This window comes from Etheostoma cragini, chromosome 5 (genome assembly GCF_013103735.1).
Source record: "Etheostoma cragini isolate CJK2018 chromosome 5, CSU_Ecrag_1.0, whole genome shotgun sequence".
Classification (NCBI taxonomy): domain Eukaryota; kingdom Metazoa; phylum Chordata; class Actinopteri; order Perciformes; family Percidae; genus Etheostoma; species Etheostoma cragini.
In genome coordinates this window covers 12,922,167-12,946,556 of record NC_048411.1, presented here as the reverse complement: position 1 = coordinate 12,946,556, position 24,390 = coordinate 12,922,167, and the positions used below count along the sequence as shown (strand labels likewise).

Here is a 24,390-nt window from a genome sequence, read left to right as displayed (position 1 = left end):
TATATTTATAAATTAAGTTTATTTAGAAAATAATTATTTTTCCAAAGTGCAACTTAACAGCTGCATCACATATATCCCTGCACTCTGGTCAAGTACAGAGAGGGATATTACCTTGATCAGATTTCAAAATGAACTCTGAAACACTTGGTGAGGATGAACATTGGTTTGCACAATTATACAGGAGACGTCTAGACTTCTATCCCATATGTTGCACATAAAATACGAAACTAGCAGCAACGGAACAGAGCACAAAACACATGGACATACAACCTGTATGGCTATTAGTTCTAAATATCTTGTAACATCACCAACACTGCAATGGCACACAAGATGGCAGAATACAGTGTGGTGGGGAGAAACACAGCACATCATTTGTACATCTTGGTGCTGGTGAAGAATACAACATGGCCCCTGAACGAGCATCATTTTCATTCACTGACTTGACAATGGGCACGCATGAACAGCCGCAATAAGTGCACTGCAGACTGGATTACACTTGGACCGTAGAAATTGTTTTTTCGATGCAACAAAGATTTGCATTGCTTAGCTTCAATGTGTGCAAAAATGAAGTTCCCAACATTTAATGGTCAGTTTGATTTGGGAGATTCAACTTTACAGTATGATGATGCTTGCACAGTGCAATTACTGGGAGGAAGCTCCTGTAGCTACAATAGTGTTATTAATAGTATTCCATGACAGCAGATTCATGGCACATGTATGGCTTTTCAGCTTTCATGCCTGGCTTTGGACTGATACCATTAACCAATATCATCATGTGGATCTACTGTGCTGTGCTTAATTCCTTCTCTCTCTAAAAGCTATTTACAATATGGACTGATTAAATGTTATTTGTAGCTAAGAGCAAATTTTACTCAAGTTGTAATCTATAAACTATTACAGTCCCCAGGCCTGCTAGCTGCTGCTTTTATCAACATCATTTTTGGAAGTTATTAATTTACCTGAAGAGAAATTGTGCTATAACTGTACATTAGCTTGGTATAGGTGCTGCCTTTTCCACTCTTTTGTTCAGAGTTGTCTTTAAGTATTAATTCATAAATTAAAAAAACAACAACAATGCATGCATATACCAGAAATACAAAATAATAACAAAATTAAAAAAACATAGTTTTTTTAAAGAACAAAACTGAGATGCTGACTGCATTGCAGCCCTGTAAGTGCTGTTAGTTGGTATTCTCCTTTGTGGTGATGGTGACGAGCTGCTTGGCTGCCTTGGCGATGTCATAAGCACATTGGATGACCTGCTGGGTGACCAGCTGCATGTCCGGTCCCGGGCAGCCCTCTGAAGGCAACGCCTTCCTGCACTCGCTCTGAAGCCGGTACGCACTGGAGGTCAACAAGCGCAACGAGCCTCTCACAGTCTCTGAGCGTGGCTTCTGCAACAAAAGGTTACAATATCTTAATACTAATGGACAGTGTTTGTTCAAAAGAAAGCCGGTATTGTGCGGATCCTTTTTAAAGCACATTGACCTCTGCAGGTTTAGGACTGAATCCGGCCAGAAACTATTTTGGTTTGTTTACCATACTCTCTTTTCTTTTAACAAACTGAAACAAATTTATATTTAACACACAAAAACATAAACATTTAGGTGAAATTCATTGTTTTTTTAGAGTAAAAGACCAAGTAAAATACAGCAGCAGAAATGGGCACAACTGAAAATATTGCTGTAGTTGGGGCGCTGGTCTTTGTGCTTGTGATACCGTTAAAGTAACGCATGGAAAACGTAATGGGTGAATCACCCATTCCCTCAAATAAAACATCTCCAAACTTGTTTCCATACCTTGGGAAAGAGGGCAGCCATTTCTGTCACAGCCACATGTATTCTTTCTGAGCAGGGTATGAAGCTGTGAGAAGAAGAGATTTGTTGAGTTCAACATATTGATGTCACATTTCATAAAAAATCTCAAAATTACATAACAAACATGGAGAAAATATCAATCAACCAAAAGCTCCTAAATGCAAGCAAAGTCCAGTGTTATGTAGTATTCACACCACACATTGCATTATCAACTTCTCCTTCAGGTTAACACCAACAGAACATGCCGTTTTACAGATATTTCTTGCACATATTTTTAGCATTGTAAGTACCAGGCAGTTTTATTACATAGCACATTTTAGCATTAAAGAATTATGGCGACACAGTAGAAACAACATCAACCTGAGAATGTGCATTAAATTCAATGTCACCTATAAATCAAGAGCAAGTCACTGGAGAGATAAAGCTTAACTTTGCATCAACTAACCTAACCTTTGTGTTGTCTTCCTGTCAACCATGCAACTTGGGGTTTTTCTGGGTCAAAATGTCAACATTTTGTTGTTTTTTTTCTACACACGTTTTTGAGGATGTTATTAAAGAAAAAAAATTTGTGCTATGTTTTGTCAATTTTTTAACAAATTTTTCCGAATATTTTTGTCCACTTTTTAAATGTTTTTGTCACCTTTGCCGATGTTTTTCATGTCACTCTTTCTAAAAAATATTTTCAACCCTCATGTTGTCCTTGGGTCAAATTTGACCCGTTTTCAGTTAGTTATTTATCAAATTTAAAATAAGTCAAAATAAGCGCTAAAAATGTCAACATTAAAAATATGTCAACAAAATGTCGGAAAAAGTGATTATAATGTTGAAAAAAAGTGACCAAAACGTTTTTTTTTTGTCATGGTTGACAGTAAGACAACACAAGGGTTAAAAAAAACATGTCTTTGTAGATTTTTTTTTCCTGTGCCTTTCTAGCTTTTTCCAACATATGTTACTTTTTCAATATTCTTTTGTCATTGTTGTGATATAGAAGGTTTTAGTAAATGGGTCAAATTTGACCCGAGGAAAACAGGAGGGTTAAGAAGATTCGAAAGTCAGCAAATCATAAAAACAAGAGATAGCTTGTTAGCGGGTGAGGCAAAGGGTAAAAGGGTGAGGCAGAAACAATGAGAGGGAGAGGAAAATAAAAGTGTGCCTGGTAGGCAGGGACAGAGGCCAGAGTACCAGGAGATGGGGTCAGGGGAGCGCAGGCTGAGTGGCTGAAGGGAAGGGGGGGGCTTCTCTGCCCAGGGCACCAGAGTGCTGAAACATCCCAGGCTGTGCCTGAGCCGGCGCACACCTTCCCGCTCACATGGTCTGCTCACAGGGGTGAGGCACGGGGACACCGAAACAACATCATAACAGCGGAGAAAAGTTGAAGTTGAATGACGAAGAGTGAAGTTAACAAAAAAGGGGAAATAATAAGAGACAAATGCAAAAAAACATGACAATAATGATGAATGTAAGAGGAACCTAGGGGTAAAAATAGAAGCAAGGAAATGAAACCTAAAAAAAAAACAAAAAAAGATCCTAAACTGATAAACAAATATCCTTTTTTTCTCCTTCAGATTCTGACCTGTCATGTTTGTTCTCCTGAGCAGATCGCAACAGCTCTTGGATATTCTTGGTGATCTGCTCTGTTTTGCGGATGACGTCTTCTGTGCTGGGAAGCGCGGGGTCTGACTCCAGATCATCCAGCTCGGAGATAGAGCTGCTCTCCCCCAGCCAGCCACTGCTCCTCAGCCTCCCTCTCCTGCACAAACTGCAGATGGAAATTCAGAAGAAATGTCTAATGCCCAAATCTCTGCTTATTGTTTTAACTCTGAAGACAAACCCCCTTTAAACTGTATTAAGGAGCCAGAAAACTTTCACTCATCATTTAGAAAAAAAAGCATAATTCTGGGTGATGCTCTTACCCCGAATCATCCATCTCAGAGTCATTGAATGTGTTGTCATAGTCACTTTCCGGCATGCTGCTTTGCATCTCTAACTTCGAGGCCTAGAAGGGAGAGAGGGGGCACAAAAATGATAAAGTGCCTCATGCAAGACGTCCCCTGCCACTGAGGATATAAACCAGAAACCGCTGTAGTGACATCACTATTTTAATGCTCATTGACAAATAAACACATGTATTGTCAATGTACCCCTTTCTTTGTTTGGTGTGTGTGAAATTGGAATATAAACAAGTAAAAGCGATGGAGACGACTGACTGAAATAAAGCGAATAAAGCTGTGAAGCGAAAGCGCATAATCAATTCAAAGCATTCAATATAGGATTAGTAAAACCAATTATGCAGATAGGTTCAGATAATTTACTCACATCAGTATGACATAATCACTAATGCTGACGATTGGAAGTGACTATGATCATCATCAAATGTGACAATGTGTTGAAATAAGGATGATTCATGGATGACAATTAACAAAACGGTCAAACAAAAAGCCAATTCTAATATTCGACACGTGGCTAGAAACATTGTATGAGAACCACGACACACAAGCTTTACTCATTCTCCAAAATATAGAGCAGGAGACCCTAGAGGGTCATTTGAGTCAAGCAGATGAGATTATAAAGAATCTAAATCACACGCCTTTTCTTCACAACAGACAGGGTTTACTGTAACTTCCCTTAATGCCGATTCCTTATCAGACTTACAGCTAAATGTATAAAACAGGAAGCAGAGACAAAAACGTACACTCAAGCCACATATGACATATTGGTCAATCCATGTCAAAGAATCTGAACACATCCTCCTCTTGTATGCAGAACAAAATGCAGCACACATAAACTGGCCTCAGGAAATGCAATAAGCACATACATGTTTAGATACATCTTTGTTCCTCCTGAACAGAAGACGCATCTTTTTAGACTGTAAACTCCTGGAGCACCACGATGTTTGTGAGTTACTGGAGGAAGTGAGAGCATGCTGTTGGAAGCTCACTGTGCAAAATGGCCAAGCAGTTGTCAAAACAGGGTTAGAAAAGCACTTCTCTTTATACTATGAGTGGTTGAAATTTAACATGAGTTTAACAACTCAAGAGGAAATAAGTATACATGTAACAATCTAATTCACTCAATGTGTTTCCTTCTTTTAACAGACAGGTTTGATAAAAAATGAAACACTACTAACAGACTTTTTCCAATCAAACCTTTCCAATATCATCTGCTACACAGGTTTCTGGTGCTAAGTAGCATCACAAGCGCAACTTTCTGCTCAACGTTCAGCAATCAGACAGAGATTTTGCCTTGACAAAACCACATAATTCTGGTTGTTTAGCGGCGCTGTGAGCATGGTGCTGATGAAGGCAGGTATCTGATGGTGAGGGCAGCTGGTGGAGGGGCAGCTCATGCAGCAAGGCAGAGAGGGAGCAGCATATGGAGAACAGAGGGAGGCGAGGGACAGGGAAGTGGTGGAAATGGCTCCAAGTGGATTCGTTTTGTCCCACAAGATGTGCACCGAGTGAGGATGTACTTAACCTTTTGAGCACTTTCATCCTTCGACCAAGACAGGGTGGATGGAAATGAGGGAAGGGATGAAGAGGTGGTCACAAAAGCGCCCCTTTCCGTCTAAAGACAGGGTTCAAATCACATTTTAAATTTAAAATGAAAAAACTAAAAAAGGTTAAATGAAAGAGATTAGATGTCCCAGAAGTCTCTTTGAGCCAGTTGTGGCTTAAGCAGATACTATGTATTGAGAATGGAATTTATAGAAAACTATAGGGAAGATCTTAACATAATTTAATGCTATGTAGTCAAAAGGATCTTGGTTGTTTATCCTGCTACATTTCCTTTCTGAGCAGTGTGCTGGAAAACATTTGACTGAAGAATCTGGGAGTTGATCCAATAAGAGAAAAGTACCAGAAAATGATTATTCACAGGCTCAAATTTAACTGCATTAATACTGTATCTAAATTAAAGAGAGAATCCAAACAGATGAGAAAATCAAGTGAGTTTGTGAAATTATCATGCATTACAAAACCGCAGAGTATTTGTATGGTTGTTTTAATGCTTCATCCACATAAAACACAGTACAGACCTTCAAGGTATATCATGATAATAGCATCTCCTCGTGGTTACAGCTAACTTCGTCTGACAAACAAGCAGCACTCTAGTAACACATTTATGCAAATAATGGATTTGAACATGTATCTGGACAAGATGAGATGTGACTGGCTGTGTGGCTAAATAAATGGCATGGTGTTTCGGAGGAGTGTCTATGATGATCCAAAAAACTACCCAGTGGCAAATCAGTTCAAAAACCCCCAAAAGGCAGAGATAAAGGTTTTGCAGTCAGGATGAACACATGAGGGAAAGACAGGGAAACAGGGCAGTGGAGAGGAAATGGCAAAGGAGAGCAGGGAACAGGTCTTACTTACATGAGGTGGGAAGGGTTGCAGGGTGGGGATACCCTCCTCTGGGTAGGGAGTTTCCCCTTTAGGGACATAGGGCTTCAGGCCTGAGCCGGTCTCATACATAGACATGGGCCGACTGGCCCGTGCAGACTGCCGGCGTTTCAGGGCTGAGGGACTGGAGGGGTCGGGGTAGTCTGAACCGCTGGGGATCTGATAGATATTGGTTGGGACGTGCCGCCTGAGAGAGTTGTTCTCGCTTTGCAGAGATTGCAGCTGGAAGAGACGGTCAGCAATACACTAAGAAGTGCTCTCAGCAAAGCAAGTGGTGTTGCCTGTTATGATCCACTCTATCTTTAAAGCATACAATTTCAGCTTTGTGAAATTTTTTGTACTGTCAGCATGCTTAGTCAAATTACTTTTGCCAAGGTCTTTATTTGGCAAAAATAAAAACATCTTTGTGGGTGTCATAAAATTGGAGAATCTAACTTTTTAGATTTTTGTTCTTCCCAATACAAAAGGTTCAGTCAATATTTGAAAAATGCTCTCTAACACAAACTTAGGATATAATATATTCTAGAAAAGCAGAAGCTGCTGCAATGATAATGACTTACAGAGAAACTCTGTAAGTCTTGTGGCTTTGAGCTTACAGACTCTAGGTTAGAAACATGACTTAGAACCTTTTCCCAAAAATATCATCTTATGATCTCTTTTAATTATTCATCAAGTTGAACAGCAACCTCATAAAAAGCATAGGAATAACATTCATTTTGCTTTGGGAGGGATTTTGGCTTGGTCTAAAACAAAAAAGAAGAAGCAAAGCAAGTGATAAGCAAGCCAAAGATTGTTGCGTAGGTAAGCAACACAGATGCAGTTTAAGTCAAAGAAGTACTTAAGAATCAAGAATTATAAGAGCATAAGGGGCATTCAAGAAGGAACAAAATCATGCAGATTTTTTCAAGGATATAACAGTTTAGGGGAAGAAAAAAAACGCAACTACTTGCATTTATCTGATCTGGTGTGAAGTCAGAAAAAGTATGGAGTAAGAATATGGTTTAGTTAATAACCTTTGCAATAATGACTGAATTATGTTTGGTAAGTACTGTCATTCCACGTAAATATATAAGTATATGTATGTCATGACAAGCCTCATGTCCTGCTTTCTCCTCCACATCTTTATCTGAATATGGTCATTTGAGTGAATCTGTTCAAACATAACCCATCACACAATCATCCGAAAACAATACAGTACGCTACAGTGCTGTATGTTGACTGCAGTGTCGTAATGACGCTGTGTGTGCAAGCGAGAATCACACAAACAGAATTAAAAGCAACAGGAAATATATATATATATATATATATATATATATATATATATATATATATATATATATATATATCTCGCCTTGCCTTTAAATCAGCCAAATTAAAGCAATTTTAACATACAAAAAAAAAAATCAACCAGAAAAAAGGTTAATTTAAACAAAATAAAACCTGTTACATGCTGAGAACATCTGTGGCTAGAAATTATAATTTTCAAAATAGTATGGGTTTAGCAGGATATATATTGCTAAGTTGAAGCACAGTGCATACAAATGTGCAGAATCTCAAACTTTTAATCAGCAGTTTATGGAATAGAGGAACAGTATTCCTGGTTTGTATCAGCTGAGGAATACTCTTTCTATTACATTTCTATGAAATGTAACCAGACCACTAAGACATGTCAAACAATAAATCCACATGTAGTAAAAGGCTGTTACAAAAAACAACAGCTGGAAACCATCCAAATTAATGATATGCAGTAAACATAGTATATGTGATGAAGCAAGGCACACACATACAACCTCAGTTAGTCACTACATAGGGGTTAAAAACCACTGTAAATTACTTCATGCTTTTTCTTAAAACATGCTCGTTAGTAACATTAGACAGCATAGTTTCGTTACAAAAAAAAGGACTACTGGTAAACTATTTTTGTTATTTACTGTAGAAAGGTTGCATTTCTTCTTCTCAAATACAGAAAAAAAATCAAATTACAACAAAAAAAAAGCTTTGAAATCAAACATGCTGGCCAAAACAGAGGGTGGACCAGCAGGGTGTCACAGCATTCCTGTTCAGACAGCTCGGCCTCCCCACCAGAGAGCGATCCCACTGGGCAGGAGAAGAGCTCTGCTGACCACTGTGGCCCCCCCTCAGTCCGGCCCCCCGTGTTAGTGATCTTATTGGTGGAGCGAGGTGGATACCTTTTTCTGCATCAGCCTCAGCTCATCACTCAGGCTGTTGTTGGCTTTCATGAGATGCTGGATCTTGGCCTCAGAGGCAGAGAGCGCGTTTTTCACCTCCATGTATTCATGCACAGTAACGGGGCCATCTGAGAGGTCAGAATCCAGGCTCTGTTTGGAAGAGGGGTTGAAAACAAAAATGGTAAAGGCACCTAGAGAGAGAGAGAGAGACTGTTTCAGGGGTTAAGATTGTGAAAGTGATGCCAGACTACCTTGGTCCTATCTCCTTTGCTTGTGGAGAGCTCTTGATCGGTATCCTCGTCAGACGCCACGCTGTCGTAGTCAGGCTGATCGTTGTCCTGGCTGTCACTGCAATGCCTGACAGCCACACTCTTCAGGATAAATTCAACATTATCTGGAATAAAGAGACCCAGGCTGGAATAGTTACTGTACATATGCATGAGGATTCAGTGTCAGCAAGAGCTTGGAATCAAGTAACAGGTCTTGAAATAAAGTAACTTTAAGGTGCTGACCTTTGGGACTGGTTATTGAATTCCCTTGTTGTCTGCGCTTAGCGTCGCCTAATATGTCAATCACAAGAGTTGCAAATTCATGTGCATTAAATCTTGCCAGCTTCTGTCGTCCCTGAATAAAAATAAAAACAAGGTCAAATTAGTGGAATGCAATTTTACTTCAAAGTAAATGTGCGCGGAGGGAAACACTACAACATTTGCAGGGAGTAGCTGTAAAGATGACTCGCCTGGTTTCGTGTTGATGAATACTCTGGATTCACAGGAAGGAAAGGCACCACAGTCGTCTCTGTCACCAGAGTGCTGTGATTCTGTGTAGTCAACCAAACTACAAATAATAGGTTAAGAATGAGCTCAATGTTGTCGGGATTAGAGGATGGAGTGTAGCTGCAGCACCAGTGGAGGGTTTAAAGTGTCATAGTGAGGTGATCCAGTACAAATGTCTTCTCTGGATACAAAACAGAGCTCTTTCTGGATAATTCATCTTACCTGCATCAGTCTCTCGTCTGTCCACCTCATCGTACACATCCATGGCCAGCTCCTCGAATAAATGATTGCTAAGCTGCATGGAAATCAGTAAATGACACTTAGACTTAAGTTAGGGGAGAGACGATAGCTCAGTACAGTGAAACTCTGCAAAACTACTTACAGACTGCAGTTTCTTCTTCGCTGCCTTGGCCAGTTCAGATAAATCTAAACTGCTACAAGCAGAACATAACTTTCATAAGCTGATGAATGGTCATATAGGCATAATGCACACTTACTTATTATGAAATACTTACATATTCCTTTTCCATCAAAAGAGAGCAATAACAAAGATCAAATGTGTCATTTAAAGTGATAATATGACTGTTCTTCGCAGTTAGAGTTAGAGTTGTTTGGATTAACATTTTTTCAGTATTTGCAGCAGTTACAGAGTATTTCAGCTACTTTACTGGGTCTGTTTACGTTGACACAGATAGTAGATGCTTCAGCGATCTCCATAGAAACAGAACAGGCCTCAGAGCAACAGTACAACCATACACAACTGCCTCGCTCTACTCTCTCGTTGGCTCAATTCAAGTTAAGCCTGTTTACTTAGACCTAATTCACAGACACATCACTTAATATCGACGTGCATCATGTTGCCTTACAGCTTGTGTTTTCTTACCTGTCGGCCATTTGTGGAACAATGAAGTGCTGGCCGTTTTTATGATCTGAAAGGAACAACAAGAATGTTCTGGAGGACTGCCAAAACATCATCAATACTTATGGGAAATGTAAACATTTTATTTTAAGCATGATTTAAATATACTATACAAATCGTTATTTACAAAGTAAATGAATTACAGTGAGGAGTTTGTTTTTATCTGCTTGGAGTGCCACACTGATGAGATTTAATGCACCTATCAGGTAACTTGCAAACCATCAAAAATTTGAAATACTCAGTCACTCATTGTGTATATATATACACAATAGAGAGAGAGAGAGAGAGAGAGAGAGAGAGAGAGAGAGAGAGAGAGAGAGAGAGAGAGAGAGATACCTGGCTTTCTCCCACACAGGTAGAACGCCAGTCGATCAGTTAGTTCATACTGAATCTCCACCAATCGATCTGCCAGGTTATGGTGGCCAGCTTCCCTACAAAGAGACATGTTAAAAGAACAAACATTATATGTTACTTCCATGGCTGAAATAATATGTTGTTTTTGAATTATAAAAGATTATTGAAAAAAAAAGCAAACCTTGCATGGTCTATGGGAGTCTTGCCATTGCTGTCAGGGGCTCCAGGATCTGCTCCATAAACAGTTAATAGTTCAGCCTGAGATACTTGTCCTGCCTTTGCAGCTACATGCAAGGGAGTGTTTCCTTTTTCCTAGAGGAGAGGTTGATTCACAGGACAAACCATTGTGATCTAAAATCAACAGAAAAGTAAATGCAAAGATTACAATACTGAATTTAAAATAGCAGAGGAATCTTACCGGGTGAAAAAAATTTGCTTGTGCTCCCAGGGATAGCAACCTCAAACAAGTCTCTAGATTCCCGGTGCGTACACTTGAGTGAAGTTGCTGGGGGGGGAAAAACTAGAATTATCGCGTTGCGGATGTATGCCTTGGCCAAACCAATGAAGTCGCAGTTTACGTCCCTGTCTGTCCGCACCCATCTCATACAATATTAATTATTAATTAGGATTAAGTGCATTGTTGGTGAAATGTGGATGTTTAAGACACACCTCTTCAACCAGGCAGCACAGCAAATCTAAATAACAGGTTAAGGATGAATGTTCCAAAATCACTATAGGACCAAATGTCTCACCGTCTGTTGCTGGGTTATCTGTGATGATGCCATGATGTTGCCCGAGTTATGTTATGATGTCACAGTTGACCTTTTGGATATAAAATGCCATCCCTTCCTCATTTTATCCAATTAGACATTTGTGTAAATTGTTGTCATAATTAGGGTAGGAATGAGTGAGTTTTGGCCAAAGAACATGTATTGTGAGGTCACAGTGACCAGGACCTCCAAAATCTAATGAGTTCATCCTTGAGTCTAAGTGGACGGCTACACGGAATTTAAAGAAATTGTGAGTCCTGAGATGCCACGTTCAAGAATGGGACAGACGAATGGATGGATAAAAACTATTACTATGAATTGATCAAGTTTAACAACAAATCTTTGTACAAAAACATCTTTCAGTTTTCTCCAAAGCACATTGAGCTGCCAATTCTCCTCACCTTGCTTAAATCCTTGGCTGTAGAGCTGTCGTCCTCCCGGCAAGGCATGCGATGGACAAATGCCAGCATTTGATATTTGGCTTTTATAAACTCTGATTTGTTTGGGCTTTTGGAACAACATGAAGCACAGAGATCCAAACAGAAAGAAGGAAGCAATAATGAGTCAGTGGCACATACTACACGTGGAAGTTAAACAATTCATTTTTTGTTTAATGAATTAACTTCTCTGTGAACATTTTCAGAAAATAATGACCCACTGCAGTTTGTCCTGAGGGTTGGCCTTGCGTTTTCCACTCATCACAGATGCAGGGTCCAGAAGAGAGTGCTCCCATATTGAATTTGCACCATTGCTGTATAACATCTGAACCATCTGGAATGAAATAAAAAATAAAAATACATCTGTAAAATGTGTCCCATTGATTGAAACTGCAGAATGCTGACTGGCTTTTAACCGTTCTTATTCCGAACAAACACTTTCTATATTTGGATAACATCAATACACCTCAGTGGGATCGGATGTACAACTGTTGTCACCAGATTGATCTTGAGCGAAGATAGAGGCGTGCTGAATTTAACACTGCAGTAATACAGATTGTGTGCAAGGATGATGTGATCTCAAGGCATCTCAGGAGTGACAAACCACAGCCTCATAGAACTCAACCTTTACAAAGCTTCACAGCTGAAAGCATAAAGATATGTAGCCTTACACAGGCAAATATTAATATACCTTTTTTCAGCTTGTGGTTATTACCTGTAGCTGTGTAGGTGGCCATGGTGTGTGTATCAGGTGGCGGACTTGGGAGCTGTGTCTGCCCAGACTTCGATGAACACTGCAGCACTCGTCGCAAATCAACACACCCCGGTTCACCGAGGCCCAGCGGGGTTCTGAGAGGGAAGAGAAAACTACAATGTAAAAATCATCACACTTGCAGTGATCTAATCATGTATCGCAACTTATAAAAGATGTGATTTAAAGGCTAGCCAATGGTACAATATTGTATTATCTGGCTCTCACAGATTTGATTTGCTCTAGCTTTTTTTGTAGGTGTTTTAAAATGACTCAGAAATGTATCAACTCATTTCCTTCATTTCCACTTCTCAGCACTATCATTCAACTCACTTACAAGCTAGATGGTAGCACTCTACTTCTCTTTTTCGGTTCCTCATTGACTGGACCCACTCTTACTAATGGCCTCAAAACCATACAGACAGACACATAAAGGCTATGACTAGTGATTTTAATTATCCTATTGTCAACAAATGCCAGAAAAAGATCAAAACCCACATCTAATAGATCCTACCAACAAATGTTGTCTGTGCAGCCAAAGCCTGATACAACTTATTGTTCCGCGCCATTGACGTCCATTGTTGTTTAAAAACTCTGAGGCACACAGTAGTGGGCCACACCGTTGTACCAGGTGTACATACTAGATGAGCCTAGGTATTGTTGGTCATGGTCTTTTCATGGGATATTTGAAAAAGGACAAATCTTAGTTGAGCACTGTGAAAACAGGAAGTGAAGACTAGCAGTTGTAGCTTGAAGCGCCACAACCTTGTTGTTGAGTAAAAGAGCAGCTTCCTCCTTCAAAACATTGTAGAAGAAGAAAAAAAGCCAAGTGCTATCAAAACTTTTGGTGCTGCATATTCAGGAAATGCATAGAGAAAAAGAGACAGCGCATTTACAAAACACAGTAAGCTATGACCAAAATAAATATGTTTACTTAAACATGACCCAGTTAAAACACTTCCTCTTATACAAATGTCAGAGTTGTGCCATGTGCCATTCATACAGAGATTCTTCTGACTGCGATAATCTCAAGGCCAGGAATACTGTAAATTCACATGATACCCCGATAGCCGATAAACTGTTAGGCAGATTGAGTGTCTGGCATTGTGACAGCACAGTGAAGACTCTAAGTGTCTTAGCAGCAGCTGCGGTGTAGGAGGAACAGCTGCAGGGGTTGCTGGTCAAATTCTGGCACCTGGTCCTCAGTGTTCAGTCTCATCTCCACTAAGACCTGAGAGTTGGAGCTGACATGCCTTTTTTTACCCTTTCCTCAACAAGTGCTGCTAAATTCAATACCACATCTTAAAACTCTAAAAATATTCACAGCCAACAACTGGTAACAGCCGTATGGAAGGGCAATCCAGGCCAGCTGCTGTGGAGACCTGAGAGGTTTAACTAGTCTAAACGACATGATAATAGACAAGGTACTAAAACTTGAGCATTACTAAATATTTACCATACTTGACATTGTTTATCTTCATTTTTATTGTGAAAAAGGAAAGAGACCAGCATCATTTTTTTCATATTGTTTGCCATTACTTCAAACAATTCACATTCTACTCTTGCAGTATATTACATTTACAATACATTGTGGTGCCACAATAGAAAACAAAACATGCAGTCAATTCACTCAGCATCCTGTTTTGCTTCCTGTGCTGCTGAAACACATCACATCCTTTCTTTATAAATGGGACTCCTAAAAGTACCTCACACACATTGCAACTATAACTTGTTCAGATTTCACAGAAACATTTGATTTGAAAAGCTTCGGCCATTTTCTATCATTCCTTATACTATTTTTATGACCTTTTTTTTTACAAACATCTCTTTCAAAAGATACTGGTATTACTCTGATGACATATGAAGAAAGCAGGATTAAGTTGTATTCATCTGGACTATTAAATCTCCTAGTTTCAAATTCAGTCACACATTGTCAACATGGGATGGACTTGTCGTTTACTACCAATTAGGGCTGGTAGATATAGAGAAAATCAAATATCACGATATTCTTGACCAAATACCTCAATGTCAATATTGCGACGATATTGTATGAGTGACTATTGATACTTGTTGTTATTTACACAATGAGATTTTTGATAAATATTATCTCCAGAAATGATTTAATGACTTAATACTAAATAATAGAACAGCTAGAACAGTCTGGTAAGTTCAGAAAATTACATCACTTTACTGTAATGCAGCCTTTAAAACCAGGTAAAGACAACACTTACCATATTACGAAATTATGATATATCCAAAATCTAAGGCGATATCTAGTCTCATATTGATACAACATATACTATCTATGTTGTATATACTACCAACACCCCGGTGTGGAGTACAAAAGGCACCTGGACAGGGGACCACTGTAACGTTACCCACTGACCTTCTATTAAGGTTCAGTCATGCTAGTGAGATCTTACAGAGCCGTTTCCTGCTGATCTATGACATTTCCTAATAAGTTTACATCTCAAATTCGCTGGAAACGTTTGGATGCCGCAGACGTTATTTCACACATATTGTTACCTGTGAAACAGTTAAAATTATGACAGCTGCTTCAGTTGTAATTGCATCCTCAATAGAGACCTATAACGTTAGTGAACTGTCAACAACACTAACAACTTGCCCTGTCAAAACAAAAGTACATGCAACATTAATCTAATTGACTGTAAAGCAGAAAGCAGCATGGGCCAGCAATGATAATCTGATTTAAACCAGAAGAGTGGTGAAGTGCAGCGCATTGGTCTTAACGTTAACGTTACTTGATGGGCACTTTAGTAATAAGAATAACGGAACAGCTAAAAGAGGGAGGGTGTAAATTTGCTTACCTGGAACATTGCAATCAGCGCAGAGCTCAGTGTTTCGCAGGCGTTTAGACATCCTTTACTCAGGAAGAATTGCCTTTTAAAATGAGCAGAGTATTATGCCCGTTGCGTTCTGCTAACCATTTATTTTTCTGTGGGGATGCCTTCCGCTTTCAATACGCGATAGCTAACGTTAGACCTAGCTAATTAAAACAACCCAACAAACTGCTCTTCATTTAACTGTTGCTAGCCTTTTCGTATTGGCCAGTGTTTGAATTACAAGCATTATAACGCTACCCCACAAGAGTAACTAAGGTACAATGTTGCAGTTCTGCAAGTTAGCTGATTTAGCACCTGATTTGCTAGCTAACTAGCCTGTGTGCGTTTGGTAGTTTACTCTTCAGTGTCTGGCAGACAGGATTACAGGGGAGCTAGAGCACCAGTGGCAGCTGCGTCTGTGACCTAATGGAGAGGGGAGGGTTTGCCCAGATGCATGCCTCACAGGAAATGCATTTCTCTCTTGCTCCCCGGAAATTACGCCTCCTTGTCTCTTTCGCTTGGATAAGCAAACTCCAATCCTGACAACTAAGATTAAAACTAAAATTCAACACAATATGATTGTTGGAGTTTGCTTTGTTATTGTGCGGTACACAACCTGATAGACCTTACTGAGGGATGAATCGTAAAACGTATGATTTGATTTGAATTTGAAGTATGGATTTTATTTGTTTTGTTTTCTTAATATTTTCAGGAAAAACTGCGTTAATTTCTAATTATTTAACATATCAAACGCGTACAAGTGTAACAAGGAATCACATTTATGTAGGAATTACTTTTGGTTGGATGTTTCGCAACCCCCATTCAAACATGTGAAATGGTTCAGTCCAACTGGAACTATGGACTATTCCTTTTTATCTACCTAAAGGCGATGTGTGGTTTTTTTTAAATATTTTTTTTAAAATCATATTTCCGTCGTGAATTTATCAAGGACAATGTTATTACACATACATTAAGGTTCGTTTAAAAAGTTACGGCCTCCGGTCTTAATTAGATTGGATTAATTCAGTTGTGATTCTATTTCTACATAGGACACCCCTGTCATCATTGGGTAAGGAAGTGCTTCTGGCACTTCCTTATTCAAAAGTTTTATTTAGGGAAAGGCTCGGTGAAAAGTTGGACACTGGTTTACATATCTCGACGTTGTTATTGTCAAATATGAAGGGCATGGGTCATATTTATCGTACATTTTCGCAGAACTAGCGTGCAGCTACCGCAGTTTTCTCCATGGCTGTAATTGTTAGAAGCTGGCTAACGTTGCACTGAGCGACTCTACAAAGAGGAAGATGTCCACGGCTAACGTTAGCGAAGACGTCCGAGCGAAGTTTCCCCTGCATTCCGCAGTGTGGGAGAATGACTACAGGACACTGGAAGAACAAATAAAGTCGGCACAGGTTGGTTAAATACGGAATATGCCTGTACACAGATGCTTGCTAGCTAGCTGAAGCCAGGAGTGAGCTGTTAAATCACCACAGCCGTAGCCGTTCAGGAAAAGTAGGCCAGTCGTGTTGACAGATGCTCTGTTATGCCAACCACACAGATACCATTTGAAATGTCTATGAGGACATAGTTGTTCACCGATCCACAGGTTTGGAAGTTAACTTTAAAAACTCTATTCCAGTTCAGATTCAAATCCTGTTTTCAGCTGTTAATGCATACTGCTAGCTAACATAATTTATTGCATTACTTAAACACAGTATAAAATGAGAGTAGATGTGATAAAATAAGAAATTCTTTACCAAATAAATATATAGATCGTTGGTGTATTAACAAATTTATACTGTGTATTGGGGAAATATAATTACTACGATCCAATTGCTATAACTGTTACTACCCGGCAATGCTAATCAATAACACATTTGCCTCATGACCCATACGAGGACCAGACATAATGTTGTGTACTGGCTACCGCAGGTCTATGTCATTACCAGTGATGACCTTGATTTAAAGGTGTAAAAGCACTCTACAAGATCTAATTGCAGTGACCTGTTGTTTATATATTATAGCAGGTTGCCATGTCAATGTTGCAGGATTTAGGCTTACTAATAATGTGTTGGCTTCTTGTTGATGGATTTTCTCAGAATGACATTGAGGCCGTGGATCCCAGAGGTAAGACACCTCTACACCTGGCTGTGTCGCTCGGGCACCTGGAGTCAGTGAGAGTCCTTCTGAGACACGGTGCTGAAGTGACTAAAGAAAACGGCAAGAATTGGACAGGTTAGATATACACCTGGCTACATTACCGACAAATAATACGATGATATCATCACTGTTTCCTTCACTTGTCACTTCACATCCTGTAGATTGGCTTTTTGAGGATTGTGAGTTGTTTGATCAATTAGAACCCTTCTCATATTACCCCCCCATTAACATCTGCTGTTAATGGGGTTTCTGGTAGAAAGAAATCCATATTCTATCCTCTGTCTGCAGTGAAACAGTTTCACTTTCCATTGTTATTACTGTCATTGTTGAGGTTTTTTTAATGGATAGTTGCTACTCCTGGGTAACAGATGCTGTTATCTTAAAAGGTTTGGTGGTATTGTTTAAACTTGTCTGTTTCTACGTAGTGCTTCAAGAGGCAGTCAGCACGGGAGATCCAGAGATGGTTCAGTTAGTGCTTCAGCGCAGAGACTACCTCAAAGCCTCCACTGCTCTGGGAGGAGTGCCTCAGCTGCTGGCAAAGATCCGAGAGGTTTTCCATTTTCCATTTTGTCCTGGTCTTGTGATACATCTATAAGTGTGCCTGATTAAAAAAAAAATACAAAATTAATGTTAATTGCTCTATCATTTCATCTACAGTCTCCAGACTTCTATATGGAAATGAAGTGGGAATTCACCAGTTGGAGTAAGTGTGTGCGTCTGCGTGCGTGCATGTGTGGATGTGTGCGTGTGTGCGTGCGCGCGTGCATTATAAAAGTAAAGTACATTGTGTGTGCATAGTGACCTGTTCATGTAGTACATGCTTGTTTTCAGCATTCAGTATGTAAAGAAGAAAGTATCGAAAGTGCAAATAAATATCTAGGCAAAATACATCATCTTTGCCAGTTCAGAGGTTTGATCAGGTCATACATGATAAACTACATACCTGCTTCGTGTTAGGGGAATAATTTGTTTTGGTTAAGTAATGATTGACGTTGATTTTCATGTGTGAGACATTCATATGCTGTTGCTTCACAGTCCCTCTTCTGTCCCGGGTTTGTCCAAGTGATGTTTGTCGCATTTGGAAAAGTGGCGCCAGTCTGCGAGTAGATGCCACTCTTCTAGGCTTTGAAAACATGACTTGGATCAGAGGGCGCAGAAGCTACATCTTCAAAGGAGATGGTGTGTGTGCTTTAACTCTCTTTCACAAAATAGAGTTTTCTTTATGATCTGTTCTCTTTCTGTAAAATAATTTAGGTCAATCCTTGACTGTATTTTTACAGATTCATATGCAGAGTTGATGGAGGTGAACCATGAAGATGAAGTTGTGGACACTGAGCGCTTCAACATATCCCAAGAAATCGAGGATGTCACGCTAGAGTCAATGCAGCCAGCTGAGCAGGAAGTTGCCAAAAGATTGACCAGTCCGATTGTCAACACCTACTTGGACACCAAGGATATTGCTTTCGAGAGGCAAGAGTCGCATCTTTTTCTGTTGTCCTTTTTCACGCAACATGTAAAGATCTAACTTCCTCTGATCAGCCAAGAACAAGCTCTTCCACAGGGATATTGTTTCATAAGAGTTGACATCTCGGGGCATTTTCCCACTTGTCATTACTCCCTGAGTAAGGTTACAGTGTAACAGTGATACCATTAGGCTTATTAATAATCATTTGCACATCTGGATGATATTTCCAGTATCATTCTGGCATCCAATTGTCTGTAACATGTAATATTTACAATGACTTATTCATTCAAAGGTTGTCTGACCGTCAATGCTCATTTTTAAGTGGACGCCTTATGTAACCCTACAAACTAAGAATTTACAATGGATATTAAAAATGTGAGCAAATTGAACTAGGAATGTTAGTCTTACATAATGTGATTAGTTTGGGGTAATATATTGTCTTTATTTTATCTTGATAATCTTCTTCTGGATAGCGTCCTCATACACTGATGACAGTTGACAGACAACCGTGATTATAGAGGTCATGATTGACAGGCCTTTGTCACAGTGGACACAAACAGATGTACCTAGGAACATTAGAGACGGCTGCACCCCATACAGGTTGTCCGTGCCGCAGCCTTGATATTCTGTATAGATGCTAAGCTGCTTAGTGGAACAACAACTGTGCTATCGTTCATGTTATTAATTGTTCCTGTGCTTCTCCTGCTCAAGCAGTTACGATTGCTGATAAGAGAATATCTTTATTATTGAAGCTCATAAATGGTTAATTGAGGCTAAAAAGAATATATCGTATTTATAAACAAAACTTAACATTGGACTGCAACACTGCTAAAGCCTTTTAAAATGAGTGAAGAATCCCAGATTAATGTAATCATTTAAATGCATTAACAGTCTACTTAAAATGTCCCATATCTATAATGTATTGCATTGTTGAATTATCTGTGTTGTGGAAGATATTCCACGCTGAAAAATGTAATGGTCTATTTTGACTTAAATAAAGCTTTTGTTTTCACAAAATTCGATTTTCACAGGATCAAGTCTGGGATTTGGGGCTGGAGAGCTGACAAAACTGAAATGGTCAATGGATTTGAAGCAAAGGTTCACATAAGTTTTTATTTCTTTTAATTACAACTAAAGATTAGTGCCACTGAAAACTGTGGAGCCCATTTACGGTAGTGTGACTTTAAGCTCTGGTTGTTTTCTCAGGTTTTCAGTGTGAACAATGTGAGTGTGGTAATCAGGACAAGGACCGAGCATCTCACAGACGAAGAGATTACCAGGATAAAAAGTAGGTGAAATATATTCTTCATGTATGACTTTTCTTTCCTTCAGTGTTTATATTTTCAGCATACAGATAGATAGTAAATTATGATGTAAATAGTAATAGTAATGTAAATACTATTTTCCAAAAGAATAACAAATCGACATTTGACCAAATTGAATGAGAGTACTGAAGTTTGACTGTTTTGTTTAAAAGGTGAAAAGAACATCCTGGAGTCTCTGCTTGGGACTGTGGAGCAGCACATCAGTGCACAAGGGGTAAAACGGGCATTTAGGAATTGCATTAGAGTTATGTGTTTGGTTCCCACCTGGTAGCTGATTTGATACAAGTGCTACACTTTATAGGACCTGACTCTTGAGCATGCAACTGCCACCAATCCCACTGCGATCACTCCAGAGGAATACTTTGACCCTGACTTTGACCTGGGGAACAGAGACATCGGCCGGCCCATCGAACTGAGCATTCGAACTCAGAAGTAAGAAACACAGATTTATGGCCACAGAAACATCAGACTTTATTTCTCTTTGCTCTGCAATATCTATATCAATAAATAAAGTTGTGTGTGTGCACATTTGAACATCATTTTCCTTTTTATCGTGTTTCCAACAGGTTCAAAGGTACATTGTGGATGAGTGAGGAACATCCTCTGTCCCTGGTGGAGCAGGTGACCCCCATTATTGACCTCATGGCTCGGACCAGTTCCCATTTTGCACGGCTACGAGACTTCGTAACCCTAAAATTTCCTCCTGGATTTCCTGTTAAAATAGGTATGTGACGTTCTTATCAAGTTAAATGGAATCTACTCTTTCAATAAGCACATAAAGCTAGTCTCTATTCTCATCCCCCCCCCCCCCCCCCCCCCCCCCCCCCCCCCCCCCTCTGAAGTCTGTTTTTACATATGTTGTGTTTTCCTCTGGGGCAGAGATTCCCCTGTTTCATGTGCTGAATGCCAGGATTACATTTGGAAATGTCAATAAATGCAGTACTGAAGAGGAGGCCAACATAACACCAGCAGCTACACCAACATCCTCAGGAGAAGAGGAAGAAGCTGCAGGTAGGAATGCGGCCAGTTTAACTTTTAAATATGACCTTCACATCTGTGATTCCTAAACCGCTTTTCTTTTTTCCATCCTTCCAGCTCTGCCTCCGTTTCAAGTGTGTCCTTCAGTGTTTGAGGTTCCCGCCAGTTACCATCGGCGAGGAGGCAGCCGACACACAACCGTATCCAACAACGACGAGGAGCTTTTGCAGTACGCCATCCATCAGAGTCTACTGGAGTCTCGCAGAGTCCCAGGCCAGGTCAGAACAATCATCACTCAGCTGGCTAGCAAATACCATAACACACACACACAGATCTGTTTCAATCATTTTGCCATGCTGTCCTTGCTATTCGCTGTATCCTTAAAATACTCCTGATGTTTTTCATTGTAGGAGGGGATTTGGGATGATGCTGAGGGGGATTTCACTGATGTAATGCCCAGTAGCCAGAGTGACAGGTAGGAACACGGGTCAATGTTGAAATTACATGTAGTAAAAGGAACAGTCCTTTTTCTTGATTGCTTGTGTTAGTGAAAGCCACAGAACAGCTGGATCCCGCTAGCTCCTTTCACTCAGCTTGGCGGAACTTATGCACCTTTAAGCCACCTCGCAGTCTGTGAAAGATACAAAGACGGAAAGAGGGGACAGAGTTGTTGTGCCTTTAAGCCGGCAGCAGAAATAGACACAGAGCCTAACCAATGTCTGTGTGAAATAGACAGATGGCACGAGCTACTGTACAATATATGAGTCGGCCCACAGTCAAAAAGTTAAAAAGCAGCGTTTTGAGTAGCTAAACTTTTTAATAACTTGCAGAAACACTGCATGCAATAGTTCACCTAATCTTCCACTCGCTCTCCCCTCTCTCTCTCTCACACACACACACACACACACAAGCAGGCACCGTGGCTGCCTCTGTCCTCTCTACTGACATTTGTGCTACTATACTACATAAAGACTATTCATAAAGGTCCAGTTGAGTTTGCATAGTTGATTAACGGTGCAGATCGGTTCACACACGCTAGACGCCGAGGTTGTTGTTACAAGTCATGCCTCTTTTGGTCCCTGAATGCCTCTGTGAGTGAATAAACAAAGCTGGCATAAAGGCACACCTTCATTGAGGCAATATTGTGAAATATCTGTGTGAAAGGGGCTACTTTCTCATCTCTGTCATTCTAGGAGTATCCCAGAGGGGTTGCTAGTGGAATATGGAGACACCCCCAGCTCTGTCAGCTCCCCCTCTGCCTCAAGCCCCGAGTCAGAGCTCTGCCTGGCCATGGAGCTCTCTGCAAGGGCTCAAGAGGAAGAGGATAGGCTGAGGAAGCAGGAGGAAGAGGATCTGGAGAGGATCTTGCAGCTATCGCTCACTGACAAGTAAAATAAAAATAGAAATAAAAAAATAAGAGGGAATAATAATGCAACTTTTCCAGATCCAGAAGCAACTACCACACCTCAATTGTCCTTCCTTACCACTGTAGTCATCTATGCAACTGCAAGTTTCTTTATGTAGCAGATCGTTCTTGCACAGGCAATATCAGATTCTCGCTATCCAATATTTTCCAAAAAGTATTTTTGGTAAGATCATACTCCTTTATATATTTATATCTTAGCATAGTGCGTCTTCATCCTCAACTCATGGACAGATCAGATCATTCTGGCTTGGTTCTTTGCTTTATTTATTTTCTATCCAAATGAGTCACAGCAGCAACCCCCACGTGGTAATCCTATTGTTGCCCAGAGTGGCAAATGCCCCCCCCCCCCCCCCCTCCCAAGGTACCTATCCCTGGATCTTAGATGGCTAGATTAAAAACAGCCTAGCCTAATAGAAAGCGACCAGTACTGTGGACCTAAAGGGACAGATGTAAGATTTTTCACTGCAAGGTCTTCCTGGAGAATCACTTTGTTGATGACCCTAGGCTCACGGAGTAAAAGAAATCTCAGGGTTCCAACTGTACAAATTGTCCTATCCCTTTGGAATTAGTTTGTAAATCTATGGGAAATTGTGGCCCGGTTATTGTTTCTTTGGTGCAAGATGGTATCACTCGTGCATATCTGCCATATCAATATTCATTCAGAAAGTTGGGTTCATTGAGTCAAAGGTTCACAGGTAAATGAATTTCCTTGTACATACACTCTACAGATGGCTAAACAGAAGCAATGTTAATGTGAGAGGAACTAAAAATCAGCTGCATGGTAACGTAATATCTTCGCTGCAACAAGGATGGGGCTCTAACTTTCCAGGGTTGATTTTTATTTTAACATTTTCGGAGATTTCATGGTGAGAAGGGACATATTGTTGTTAACTATCACTGAGCGACTTTAAGCATCATCACCTCTGTTAAAAAACGCAAATGCAGGGACCAGTCTGTCTGTGGATTTACAGCCTTCATGCAGTTATAAAGCAGTCCCGTAACCAATGCTGCAGAGATTATTCAGATTCCTAACGGAAGTCTTTTAGCCTTTTGTAGCCACAAACAACTCTAGACCTCTGAGACAGACAGCACAGGTTTAAGATTAAACACGCCCGCCATATGTAGGATTAGTTTCTTCAGCATGTGCCAAGGGATTCCTTTGCTCTGACGACGCTTGGAGGAAGCAAGAGGTGGTGGAGATTTGATGTGCCACATAGACTAAAGTTTTGAACAGATTTTTTTATTTTTATTTTATTTTGTAACTTCAAAACAAGATGAACCGATTTCAGTTGTACCAGGGTGCGTGATGCTGAGTAACATGCATTAACCACTATAGTTGATTTCACTGACAACCAACCACTTCTCTCTCCGCGTGGCTGTGTCCGACTTTCAGGGGCTGCAGCTAAAGCTCTTCTTATTTCGTAAAGATCCCACTCTGCAAAACTGCTGAACAGTCAATTTAAAAAGGCAAGCTTTGGTTAATTAAATGCAGCTCTTTGTAATGCACCGTTTCAGCTGCAAGTTTTTTTTTTTTTTTTTTTTTTTTTTTAAATTTTAAGAAAATGTGTCTGTTTCAAAATGTTTGTAAAATAAAAGCACTTTATTTCCTTGAGGACTAAACGTGACTTTGCTCATGTACTTTATTTACAAGGCAGCTGATAACAGAGTAGACAACCTTACATACTTTTCTATGATGTTTGTTGTCGGGTCAGTGTTAACCTCTTCAACACAGCATTATGTTTTGGATAGCTGCTAAATATGGTCATATTGACATGGTCAT

At 39.9% G+C, this 24,390-nt stretch overlaps 2 protein-coding genes across 13 annotated transcripts; one reads left to right on the top strand and one right to left on the bottom strand.

Moving 5' to 3' along the window:
- git2a (G protein-coupled receptor kinase interacting ArfGAP 2a) lies at positions 1–15,807 on the bottom strand. 12 transcript variants are annotated; one of them, XM_034871655.1, is made up of 22 exons: positions 15,242–15,807; positions 12,378–12,511; positions 11,884–11,996; positions 11,627–11,732; positions 10,874–10,960; positions 10,637–10,767; positions 10,438–10,532; positions 10,066–10,111; positions 9,698–9,703; positions 9,565–9,616; positions 9,405–9,477; positions 9,146–9,243; positions 8,919–9,030; positions 8,658–8,800; positions 8,407–8,556; positions 6,191–6,439; positions 5,292–5,381; positions 3,731–3,813; positions 3,391–3,576; positions 3,000–3,131; positions 1,800–1,863; positions 1–1,394 (listed from the first exon to the last, which is right to left on the bottom strand). In XM_034871655.1, exons 1-22 carry the CDS (start codon positions 15,291–15,293, stop codon positions 1,182–1,184), a joined length of 2,415 nt encoding a protein of 804 aa, XP_034727546.1. In that variant the 5' UTR covers positions 15,294–15,807; the 3' UTR covers positions 1–1,181. The 12 variants fall into 12 exon arrangements, with proteins under 12 accessions (XP_034727546.1, XP_034727547.1, XP_034727550.1 ...); XM_034871656.1 differs by having other exon boundaries at positions 9,565–9,613; XM_034871659.1 differs by lacking the exon at positions 5,292–5,381.
- Positions 15,808–16,170: 363 nt separating this feature from the next.
- Positions 16,171–23,875, top strand: ankrd13a (ankyrin repeat domain 13A). Its single transcript, XM_034872129.1, has 15 exons — positions 16,171–16,668; positions 17,356–17,491; positions 17,842–17,966; positions 18,074–18,119; positions 18,452–18,595; positions 18,697–18,886; positions 19,913–19,979; positions 20,088–20,169; positions 20,359–20,420; positions 20,508–20,638; positions 20,773–20,930; positions 21,086–21,217; positions 21,302–21,462; positions 21,595–21,659; positions 22,378–23,875. The coding sequence occupies exons 1-15, from the start codon at positions 16,561–16,563 to the stop codon at positions 22,574–22,576; spliced, it is 1,806 nt and encodes a 601-aa protein (XP_034728020.1). The 5' UTR covers positions 16,171–16,560; the 3' UTR covers positions 22,577–23,875.
- The last annotated feature ends 515 nt before the right edge of the window (positions 23,876–24,390 follow it).

Coding starts and splice junctions, on each gene's coding strand:
- git2a (XM_034871655.1), bottom strand. CDS start 15,293: ATGTCTAAACGCCTGCGAAACACTGAGCTCTGCGCTGATTGCAATGTT. Junction 3,577..3,730: donor TCTGAGATGGATGATTCGGG/GTAAGAGCATCA, acceptor TTCCATCTGCAG/TTTGTGCAGGAGAGGGAGGC. Junction 3,132..3,390: donor CAGGAGAACAAACATGACAG/GTCAGAATCTGA, acceptor CCCTGTGAGCAG/ACCATGTGAGCGGGAAGGTG.
- ankrd13a (XM_034872129.1), top strand. CDS start 16,561: ATGTCCACGGCTAACGTTAGCGAAGACGTCCGAGCGAAGTTTCCCCTG. Junction 17,967..18,073: donor TGCTGGCAAAGATCCGAGAG/GTTTTCCATTTT, acceptor TTTCATCTACAG/TCTCCAGACTTCTATATGGA. Junction 19,980..20,087: donor TCAATGGATTTGAAGCAAAG/GTTCACATAAGT, acceptor TTGTTTTCTCAG/GTTTTCAGTGTGAACAATGT.